Genomic DNA, 11,897 nt, shown 5'->3' with positions numbered 1-11,897 from the left:
GTTGTTCTTCCTCTGTTGAATGTGTCGATATGGGCGACTTGAAAGGGTTTCTAACCCAATCATATTGCTTCAGATTATCGGGAAAATAGTTTTCAAAGTCTTAATGATAGCAAGTGCGGTCGCATCGACACGCGACGCCCCTGGGACAATGCCGCGACGCCCCAGGGCGTCGCGACGCACAGTTTGGGAAGCCCTGATCTACATGATATTCCTAATATACATACAAAATTTGACAGCAATCGGTCCAGTAGTTTGGAGATTACGCGCCTAAAAAAAATCGATACAAACGACAGACAGGCAGATGGATGGAAAGGGGTGTGTATTTTTTCGTATTCTAGGGGTCATGAAACGTCGAGAAAACATAACTTACGCTCAGGAAGTAAATATCAAGTTGAAATCATCCAAAGCTTCTTGAAAGGAAATACATTCAAATAACCTACTGCGAATTTCAAATGAAGTTTTTATCCTTATGGAATTTCACCCCTTTAGTGTAGGCAAAAGAAATGAAAAATATTTCCATAGCCTACCCTAATTTGGTAACTATTTGATCATGATTTTTAATTTTCGTTCTAGTCACCCACGAGCTTTTTGACAAAACAAATTCGACGGAAAACTAGGTCGTAACTTGAACTTGCGAAATTCACAACGAAGAACAATCGAGGTTACGTTCAAATGCGAGATTGTGGGCAACCACCACAACATAAATTGTATGTTCTAAGTGACGACCTACGTAATTTGGTGACGTAATGGCCAACGAAAACTAGATCAGAAATTTAAAGAATCAACCAGTTCATTACTGCTATCCTTTATAAACACGTCACGAAATTTTTGTGGCTGCTGTTAATAATACTTACGTACAATTTACGAAAGGTTTGTGAAAAGGGTTTAATAAAAATAATGTCAACCCTCTGAAACAAATGTACAGTAGGTCCTAATCTGTTCCTAACTTTTTATTCGTGATTCTAGACACCTTAGACACCTTTGTATACAATTAGCCATTTTGCTTCATGTTGTTTACCCATTTTGTAGAAACGTGCTAGAATCATTCTGTACAGGAAAAACGACAAGTCTGAGTTAAAACAACTGCCGACCAATAGCCACAACGAAAAGTAACTTTGCGAACAAGTTATATACGAAATCTAGGCCTGGTTCCTTCGGGACCGGGAAACCAAGACTGATAAACGTTGTCTTTATATGTGGGAATGAGATGACCAGTATGATCATATCCAATATCTACTATTACTGGTAGGACATAACTTTATGGAACAACTCCCAACTTCGGATGGTACAAACTGTTTTCACAAACGGGAGCTTTGGCGTAGACCGAACAAAGTCATCGTTTTTTTGCATAAGGACTGAAAATTTGGTACCTTACCAAGCCAGCCTCGTCGGTATTTGCTCATAGAGAGCCTTTGACGGGACCGGGGTCAAACGTGGAGCAGTAAGGATTCCCACGACTGGTCGCTGGGCCGAGAGAGCATTAAAGGTCCGGTCTTTTGAATTGGATAGGCTTAGATTTTGACGGTTGCGAGTTAACATATGGGAGGCGACGAACAGTTAAACTCCGTAAAGTGAACTTACTGGGTGCAACGTGTGAGAGCATCACCTATATGCCAACGTGCGAGTCCCGGATCGCGGTGGTACCATCACCTATTGCGACGAAACTCCGGGAGCAGACGGTGACGGTCCAGAATTTAGCCGATATCGCGTGGGGGTGGCGTCCCTCAGTTCCAAGCCCTGGGGCGATTAGTGCCGCTGAAGACAAATACGTCTGACCGACCTAGGCTATGAGATCACCTTCACGCCACCGGGGATGGCGCTTTTGGTCGGGAGCGGTGGTGCTGGGGTACCAGCTCCCTCTCCGGAATTTTTAACAATAATCGGGTTTTTTATTCCCTGCCATCAGCTAGAGGAATAAAATATTCTTACGGCTGATTTTAAAATACTTTTACAACGGCAAGAAATACAAAATGTCCGGCACGGTCGTTACGGGTTCAGGAACGGCGGCTTCATCATGGATGGTCTCCTCCTGGTCTTGAGGGCGGTGACCCTGAAACGGAAAATCGTGCGGGGACAGGAGCGGGGATTCAAAACCGAGTAAACGACCCAAAACGGTATTTACGGAGGTCGGAGGGTCGGACTTGACAATCTTATCACTTCCGAAAAGAACTTTTACACTTCCCTGGAGCTTACTTCCAGCAAAGTGAAGACTCTCTTCTTGAATTGTCGCTCTTGAACCATCGTACGCTACAGACTATCTACTTGTGATTTAGTGTTTTTTGATATGTCTATTAGTAAGTTCTGCTTGTTATAGGCCCAAAACACCGTAACCGCGAAAAAGTAAGTACTAAAAAGCCCGAATGTATCGAAACGAAAGTGCGGTAAGCATAATTATGACACGTGGAAGCTTCAAATGGAAGCTGTGCTCATTTAGAGCGATTTGTTGGACTATGCAAGCGGAACTCGTAAGAAACCCAACCCAGAAGCGGAAAACTGGACCATATGCTCGAAGAACGACCTAAAGCCGAGATTGGGCACCTCAAATTAATTGAAACAGAGACCGGGCGAAGCATGTTTATGCGACTCGACGAGGTTTACCAATCCAACCTATTCGACTAGGTTGCATTAGCCTGGATTTTTTTTATCTTGTTCTGTGCAGTTTGCCCATTAGTTTCGATGTGCTACCGAATTTCGTTATTTGCTAATACCAGAGGCTCTCCGCATCAAGATTATGGAGGAAAACTTGTCAGGAGCCATGTTGACCAACAAAAGGGTCAAGTAGAGAAGCAGCGCAAGGAATGTCCAAGTTGGAAACTCGGTTGTTTCAAGTGTAGACAACTAGGACATAAAGTGTCCAAATGCCAACGCAACCAGAGAGGCGCATTGGAAAGAGTATTCTACTTGGAAACAAAGCCGGGAAAAGGGAAACTAGGTCCTCGAGGTCAAGAAGCGGATCTTTCGGTCGTTAAAAAAGCGCAAGATTTTTATCTGTGGAGACGTCCTGGAAGATACAAAACTTCAACTCCAGGTTAGAAATATCTTCCAGGTGCATCGACATGCCGAGATCTCACCGCGGGCGTAATGTTTTGTCGTTTTGTCCTTGGCCGTGGACTCAGGTGTGGCAGGTGTTGGCGATATCGTCCGAAGTACGTTGATGGACGTGATAAAGACTCCGTCAACAAAGACGACGGTCAGAGTCCCAGGACGGGACAGCGTGGCAGATCGAAGAAACAGTCCCGAATGCTACCAGCTCGAGATGCGGTGAACACCAAGGTCTTCGAAGACGTCGAACATAACTTCTTGTTCGAGACTCCATATCGGTGGCGACGGAAAAACCAGGTTGCCGACTTCTTGACAAAGGAGCTGTCCAAGTCTAAACACTCGAGGTGTATTGAATTATAGCTTCTGGTTGACGTGGAATAGAACCGCAAGCGAGGTGCCAATGGGCAGTGCGACCTATGACTCGATGGGAAGTGGTAGAGCGCTATCTATATGCCAACGTACGAGTCCGAGATCGTGATGGTACCGCCACCGCCCTGGAAACGGAGACCACTTTTTTCGTACAAGTTGAGAAAATTTGAAAGTGGCAATTCGTGCGATGGACTCGATTACTATACATTCTTAGCTTACGCTCGGGAAGTAAAAAACCACCACTTGTTGATTTCGGTTGCTAACAAAAAAATCTCCAGTGTTTGTAGAATTTGAGTTTATTATCTCTCTTTAACTCTTTGAGGTACGAAATTTCAGGAAGAAAAAACTCTAGAGGTACGAAAATTTTTAATGAAAGAAATCTATTGAAACTGTATATATGTTTGTAAATATGTAAAAAATAACATAGAAATTTTTTTTGGCCAATGACCCAATGGCAACTAAGTTACAGGTTGGTTTAGCTTTTACACCACCATGCGCTGACACCTATAAAACTATTACTGAAAATAATGTTTGGATTTTCCCAAAAATAGTGGAACATTGCACACGCTACATTTCCAATTGGTTCTAATGTCTTTAGCATTGGTACTGCAATAAGAACATCGTCGTCTTGTAGTTCGCAAGGGTTGATGAGCACTTTCTGTTAAACGGACGGTCTCAGAAACAGAAGGCTTATGTTTCTTTATGGCAATGGACAGTTCTTGTGGCAGATATACCTTTCACACGAGAGTGTTAGTAACGAAATATTACACCTCTCCTAAAATGTTTTGAGGTACACCGAGGGTTAGTACCTCGTAACTTATACAAATTAAAGGCGGTTACAGTTGCAGCATCGATAAAAAAAATCTATGTCACCATGTGTGGCTTTTTCGATCGATCCCATAGCATTCTCGCATTTGGTCGAATTTATCTAGAAAATTTATCTTTTTGTTATAATTCGTTAAAACGAACAAGTAGATATGTCACACAAGTCTTCAAGTGCTATAGTAAGGATGATATTGGAAGTGGCGTTTTGCCGTATTTCGGCAGATTTTAATGACTGTAAGGAGGAGCCTTAAGATCACAGGACAAGGAACTTGTCCGGAACGTCCATCTTTTTCTTTTCTTTTTACTTCAGTAGTAGTTTCAGTAGTTTCAGGGTTGTGATAATTAGGTAACAGATGTACTGATCTTTTATCTCGCCATTCTACTGCTGCCAAATTAGTATTACTAGTGAACCACTGATGTTGTCTTCGACGTAGGTCTTTATCCGATCTAAATATAGGTAAACATTTTCAAGTGGAATTTAAAGTAGAACAAGCATAAATTTGAAGGTTGAGTAAGTCTTGCTTCAGATGAATCAAGGAAAAGTAATTATCGAAAAACAAGTAATGATTTTTGTTAGTAATTTCTGAAGAAAATGTCTTAACTACTCGTGCACTTAAATTCTTTTCTCGTTTCCACTTTTACTTGTATAAATTTTGAAATTACAGCAATGGCCTGTTTGTTTTGTCAACATCCAGAATTTGTAACCTCTCTTTACCGGTTTTTTGGCATATATTGCTTTATTGACCTTCGGCCTTTGAATTCTATCATAATTTCATCGGCGGCTACGTTTGTTGAAGCTGTAGACATCTTTGGAAATTATCTTTTACGGAATCTAAAAATGGGTGTACTTTGTATAGCTTGTCAAATTTGTCATCACCACGTTGGTACAGAATTATCAGTACCAACCAAAGAGGATCAATCCAAATCTATGCAAAGGCATTAGCTTGCTTATGTACAGATCATGAAGATCTGATGACGTACTCGAATGATCTCTATTATAATTCGAATATTTTTTGTTACACATCGAAATATTTATTGTCAAAAATGTTTTCACTTCAGTGATATCCGCTGGCTTATACGTCTTTCCGGCGGACCCAGACTTCTGTTGTGCGTATGGATTTGTTTGGAATACTAGATCACTCAAAATATCGTCAGTCAAAAGCAAATTTAAAAACGGTTTTGGTTCGGCGATATCCAGAATAAATTGTGGTAGTCCGCAAGGTGCAGTAAATGGCGGAGGGGGTTGAATGTTTTGTGTTTCTTATGCCCAACGAATTTGTCGCAAATCAGCAGCCAATCTACAAAGGGGAACTAGGTCTTCTTGACTCAAATCCTTCAGATTCATCATCTGCGGCGGATATTTCAAATTCTTCATTACCGTCCGCTAAAACTGCCAAATTGGTAACGTCTTCTTCAACATTGTCCTCGGCATCACTGTCGTTCTCAGATCCCTCATCGGAAGGTATACCCACAAAATCGACGTAACTATCTTCCAACACTTGATAAAATTCTTCTTCCGTCATTCCCACCAAGTTGATGGGTAAAGAGAAATTACTTCTTGAGATTGGGTTCATTGCAGTACGGTGGTACAATTACGAAACACTATAAATTTTGCAAACACAAAGGCCATTTCAAAACTCGCAGCTAATGAAATTATTTAAAACATACCTTTCTGGATATAGTTACGCAAACAAGTTCCAGCGATTCAAACACAAAATTTTTCATCACGAAACGGCCTTTTAGACTGTCAAAAAACAATAATATGCAAAACAAGCACGGACACGAATTTCCCAGTGTAGTGATGCGCCAGTGTTTGTTTACCATATTGTTTGGGGGACAGCTTTTGGCGCGATGTACTGAATCAGGAAAAAATTTCAAATACACGGTACATTTTGTGTATCACCGTACCTCAGACGTTAAAAAAATTGTGGTTTAAATTATCATCCACGGTACCTCAAAGAGTTAAAACGTTTTGAAATATCAAAACACTTCCAAAATCTGCCATTTAGTCTTGCCATCGTTATGAGTTAGTTATAACCTACCCTTTTTTCCCTATGTCAAACTTTAAATCTAATACTACGGTGTTGTCGGTAGTATATTTTCAAGGTAGAATGCAATGTGGGTGGTTTTTTAATTTTGGAAAATACTATAACTGTTAGAGGGAAGCAATTAGGACATTATTTCAATATCATGGATTGTTACAGTTTCCTCAAAGCATGAGTCCAATGCGCATCATATACCAATTTTAACAGGATGGAGTGGAGTTTCACAAAAGAAGTGAATTTTCACCATTCAAACCTCTCATATTTTGCGAATTAACATAAACTCTTAGGAGTGATTCAAATTGACACATAAGAGAAGACTGTTAAATCCACCAAGTTATCATCAGCTGCCAGAAATTCATGAAAGGAATGGAGTTACTACGGAAAAAGATGGAAATTTTATTTCAAAATTTTAGGGTAGGGACCCAAGGACATTCCAAGTTTTTGCGACAGATGCCTCAATGAAATTGATAGATTAGGTATTTTCCATGCGTTATCGGTCTTCTACGACTTCATTGTTACAAAATGTTGGTCGCCCAGAACCTTTTTTGTGGCGGAATATTTCGCGTTTCACAAAATCCTCACAGAGTGTTTCTAACAACGCTGTAAAAATTAGAAACGAAAAAATTAAAGTCTAGAAATTTTTGCTCAAACTCTTGTAGCCAACATTACCTTCTATGCTACAGACTGGGTAACCTTGTGACTTCATAGACCCAGGAGCTTTGTGAGGAATTAAAGTACCTAGTTGTTTGAGGTACCCGATCGGTAGACAACGCCTGGGTCCTCCGGTGTTAATCCATGTTGGACGCGAGGGGGTAATGAAAAGCTTCTGGATGGTGGTCTGCTCTCCTGGGACACTTTAGAGCCGAAAAGCGAGCATGGTGGGAACGCCAACTCCCAGGGACCACCAAATACGTATTTTAATACCCATCTTCATATAATAATGGTATTTTAAATGGAAATTTTCCTTCACGAGTTTCTTGTCAATGATCTAGCATATTTTTGAGGAGTTGGAAAGGGGTGGACAGGTGGACCAACTTTTCAAGTGTTTTTGTCGTGTTGACTACAACTTGTTGAATCTTATCGGGTGCAACGGATCAACTTGTCCTCCAGGTTTCAGTCTGGAACCTCGTGTTTTTGCTGGTTATTTAATGATGAATTTCTAAGGTCACTCACATATTCTAGACTTAGCTTAACATATGACTTAAAAATTTATTCCCCTATTGCCAATCTTGATGATATGAGGCTTCTCCAAGTAAATCTAGACAGGTTTTGCAGATGGTGAGAAGAAGATAATATATTTTTAAACATTATTAGGTTCGTGTTGCTTTGCCACTTATACTTGCAGAGTAAGTTCTTTCCTCTTCGAACATCAGAGGTTAAGTTTTATTAAAAGTGAACTCTAGCATTATCAAGCTTCAAATTCTCTACAATTCGTAACAAGTAATTTCAAATATTTTAAAACTCCAGCTCTAATGAAGTAATTTTACTTTTCTTTTGTCGTTAGAAAACTTGATGACGCTGAAGTAATATGATTACCAATTATTTACAAGACGAACTTATTATTAAACATTTTTAAGGTCAATTTTTGAAGTTTTGTCATTTAATTTATTGTTAATTGTTATTACTCTGAAAGAAATATGAAATATAGTGTTTATTTAACCGTTATTATTGTACATGTACACAAATACGTATTGTGTTCGGCCAGTGGGAAACTGTTATGCAATAAAATAATAATAATTATTATCATAATAAACATTTTAGAGCATTTTTTTTAATGCTTGACAAGATTTTTGTGACTATTCAGTGGCTATTAATCAATATTTGTTACTTCCTTTATTTTCTAGTTATAACAGAAACCCAGTTTGCTTGAAGGGTGAACTGTCAAACTTATAACGCGTGTTTTCCGCAAAAACTTCGTTGTTCAAGTGGATGTCTTGTTAGTGCGTGAAACAGCATTTTTTTTATAATTATTTTTTAATGTTTAGGGTGTACAAGTGGTGGAATTCCTTAATCCTACCAATCAACGCACTTCCACGAAACCAAGCGGCGATTACAAACTAAGTCGTGCCTAGAATCGTTTCTCGGGATTAATAAGTGATGTAGCATTGTAAATATTTAAAGTAAAAATCACAAGGCCCTAAATTATGTTTTTTTCCATCAAATTACGGTAGATAAGTCGTTGGTTTAATTGAGGTAATTGTTGGCGACTTCAAAGGCGCCGCTCAGCTAGTGACACTAATATGTTTCATTCAATTTATGTTGGCTCACTTAATAACTGTTCACAGTTATTAGTTTTTATCACTAGCCGAGCGCTCACTAGAAGACGGAAGAATTTTTATTGTTGAGATAAAAATCATTAATGTGTAATTATTAATTGTTGTTGACAGAATAAATGTTGTTCTTTTCTGCTTCTACAAATTAATTTGACAGGCTCAGCAACAATCGTTTGTCTGAAGTGTTATAACAGACTATCACTCATTATAAATTGTAATTCAGCCGATGCAAATAGATTGATGGTAGAGAGCGAACACTGAGGAGTGGCCATGAAGTTGCACTAATGGCACTCCTGCAGAGTTCCATACTTGATTTTCTTTATGCACTACGTTATTTTGTTATTAGGCCATTACGGCAATTGGACTCTGTCAATTACATCAGCCCTGATGAATTATAGTAATTTCGACGGTCTTCTGTACTATGGGAACGATAGTTCTTTGCTAGATTATGCGTTTTACAGTGAATTATCGAGTGAAAAATGGATTCCAGCTAGTCAATCACGCGTTGTGTTAATTTTTACATGACTCTGCTAAGTAAGCACATTATTTCCATCATAAAGAAAAAATGATCATTTTTATGCAACTGTTAAAGGAGCTACATTTTCATGTAAATGTGTGTTTGTTAAAATAATATCACTTTTTTCACTCATGACACTTGTAACAACGTTAAAAATAGCCTATTATTATGTAAAGCGCTAAAATAACTTTTCCCCTATTGTAGTACACATTTTTTCGATGGCAGTTATAAAAAATATGATTAAAAAATATTTATTTTGAGAAATCCAGTTCTTTCTCAGAAAGAGTGCTACAATGAAAACAACAGTTTATAGAGTTTTGTGGTTTATATATTTATTTTTTTAAATTTATTTTAATAATTTTATGAATAATAAGTGAACCATCAGTACTTTATTATTGATTGTTCTGATGTATTTCTGAAAACATGCGCTTAATTTTATGTTGTCCGGTGTTCCTTCATAGATATTTCATGTCAAATTATTATTGTGTATCCGCACCTGGTACAAAAAAGCACGTGTGCTTTCGTGACTAAAATAGCAGCACGTGAATATTACTCAAAGAAAATTACTTACAAAAAAAGTTAGTAAACAAACAAGTTCATAAACAGATTATTATTGTGTATCTCATTGCACATTTTCCCCAGGTACATTTAGAGGATAATTTATTAATAACTAACACACACACAAAAGCTTGAAGTGAAAAAAAATCGACAACAATTAGTGTTAAAACATCACCAGTAAACAAAATACTAATCAACAACAACAAGCCTGAAATCAATACTGTCATAATATTTACAAAGAAAATTGCTTCCACATTTAGTTTACTTGGTGTCGACATAATGAGTGGAACAACCGAATCAAATAAGCACTTACACAAATCACTTAAATTTATTTTAATAATCGCTCAAGTTTTTGGATTTTTTCCGGTCAAAGGTATTTTATGTGATTACGTATTTTCTCTGAGGTATTTCTCTATATCTGCGCGAGAACTTTTATCCCTTTTCGTGTGTGTTATTGGGTGGCTGGATTGTCTTGCAAACGTAAGAATATTAATCAATAGCGGCTTTAACGCACACTACTTAAGTATGTTGGTTAAAAACTGTGCAAGTCACAACTACACCCGATTTATGTATTTCAGATGGCGCGGTGTTCAGTTTCAGTAACGCAACATATTTTTTTCTTTTTTTGAGATTAGCGAGAGAGTGGCCAAAATTTATGAAACACTTAGTTCGACTGGAAAATCAATTATTTGCGAGATATAACTGGCCGCACAATTTTGACTTTAACGTAAAACTGTTTGCTACGATTTTTCTTTGTTGGGAGCTTGGTAATATTGCTTTTATATTTTTTCAGATGATTATGTATGTTGTTAATTATAGTGGAACATGTTGCCGTTCAGGGGAATAAAATAATTGTGGCTATAAATTGCAAGGGATCCTTTGAACTTGTCATTCAACATTACTTAAAGACAATGGGGTTTCGACAAGAGTTTGAACTGATCCATTACTCTCACCTACGAGGCGTTATTCTCCAGGTTTGCATTATTCATATCTGAATAGAACCTCCTACGATACTGTGATAGTTTAATTTCAGGCAGTTAACACGTGCTTTGCGTGCTGTTGGACATACGTGGACTTGTTTATTTTATTAGTCTCTTATTATTTCACCGCAAGGTTTAAACAAATAAGAAAACATGTTCTTTCACTCAAAAATGATAAAATAATATCAGAGAAGGAGTGGAGAGATGTGCGAGAAGATCATAATCAACTGTGTAATATTTGTGCTCTTTTCAACAAGAAGTTGTCCAGTTTTATATTATTATCGGTTTTCACGAATATTTATTACATGGTTTTTCACATTTTTAGAATTGTGAACGTAAAACATACAACTCTAGAGTTTGTGTATTTTATTTTATCTTTTGGTTTATTAATTTCGAGGACTATTGGTATGTGCTGGGTTGGAGGACTGCTGTTCGAAGAAACTAGAGCTTTTCTTCCTGCTCTTGCTTCGACACCAACAAAAATGTGTAATATCGAGGCAAGTTTTCACCAGCATCTTGGACAAAAAAAGATACAACACTTCATAAACGCCACTAAATCTAATTTACCATATATCGTTTCGTTCTCCAAAGTAATCACAACATTTTAATTTACAGATCGACAGATTTATTGAGGAAGTGCGCTGCAGGAGTATTGGGTTTACTGGAAAAAAATTCTTTACGATAAACAAGCTCCTAATTTTGAAGGTGAAACCGTTTATCATCTTTTTTGTGAAAAAATAATCTCGACTTTTGTAGATTGCAAACGTCATTGTAATGTATGAACTTATTTTAATACAGTTTATAGGAGTTAATTCTAATCAAACATCAGAATATTCAAACTGTGTATAATTAAGGTATAAATTAAATTAGATATTTATATTATTGTACTTTTTGTACAAATTTAGAGAATTTTAATCTTTATGCTATGACGGATATAAGTATTTGTAAAATAATAATGAATTTTGAAAAAGTATATAGCAATGTTTCATTTGGACAAAATCACTATGTTATATGATGTGCTCAAGAATAGTAAAACATTTTTTTGCTCGAGGTATATATATACACAATTTTTTTTCGTGACGTTGCAAATTGCATTTTTTCATTCGAATCGTTTCGTCCACTTTATACATCTTTATTTTGTATTGTCTTCGGCGTAACATCATTTAAAACTACTAGACAAAGTAGTGGTGAGAGTATGCATCCTTTCCTCATTCCAAGTTTTGTTTCATTTTCTTGAGAGATCGTTTCTTAGTGGAAAATTTTAAAAGTGTATGCTTTTTTGCGTATA

The 11,897-nt window shown here is 37.4% G+C and overlaps 1 protein-coding gene across 1 annotated transcript; it reads left to right on the top strand.

Moving 5' to 3' along the window:
• Positions 1-9,908: 9,908 nt before the first annotated feature.
• On the top strand, positions 9,909-11,350 carry LOC135127028 (gustatory receptor for sugar taste 64a-like). Its single transcript, XM_064053358.1, has 5 exons — positions 9,909-10,152; positions 10,208-10,396; positions 10,449-10,603; positions 10,663-11,106; positions 11,225-11,350. The coding sequence occupies exons 1-5, from the start codon at positions 9,909-9,911 to the stop codon at positions 11,348-11,350; spliced, it is 1,158 nt and encodes a 385-aa protein (XP_063909428.1).
• Positions 11,351-11,897: the final 547 nt, after the last annotated feature.

Source organism: Zophobas morio, unplaced genomic scaffold (genome assembly GCF_036711695.1).
Source record: "Zophobas morio isolate AGI-343-1 ecotype UQ-CSIRO unplaced genomic scaffold, CSIRO_AGI_Zmor_V1 ptg000002l, whole genome shotgun sequence".
Classification (NCBI taxonomy): domain Eukaryota; kingdom Metazoa; phylum Arthropoda; class Insecta; order Coleoptera; family Tenebrionidae; genus Zophobas; species Zophobas morio.
The sequence above is the reverse complement of the archived record's forward strand: the minus strand, read 5'-3'. Positions and strand labels throughout refer to the sequence as shown.

Bases quoted from the DNA above. Each gene is read 5' to 3' on its own strand.
- LOC135127028 (XM_064053358.1), top strand. From the start codon at position 9,909: ATGAGTGGAACAACCGAATCAAATAAGCACTTACACAAATCACTTAAA. The intron at 10,397-10,448 runs GTAATATTGCTT...TGTTAATTATAG, and splicing joins TTTTCTTTGTTGGGAGCTTG to TGGAACATGTTGCCGTTCAG. The intron at 11,107-11,224 runs GCAAGTTTTCAC...TTTAATTTACAG, and splicing joins CAAAAATGTGTAATATCGAG to ATCGACAGATTTATTGAGGA.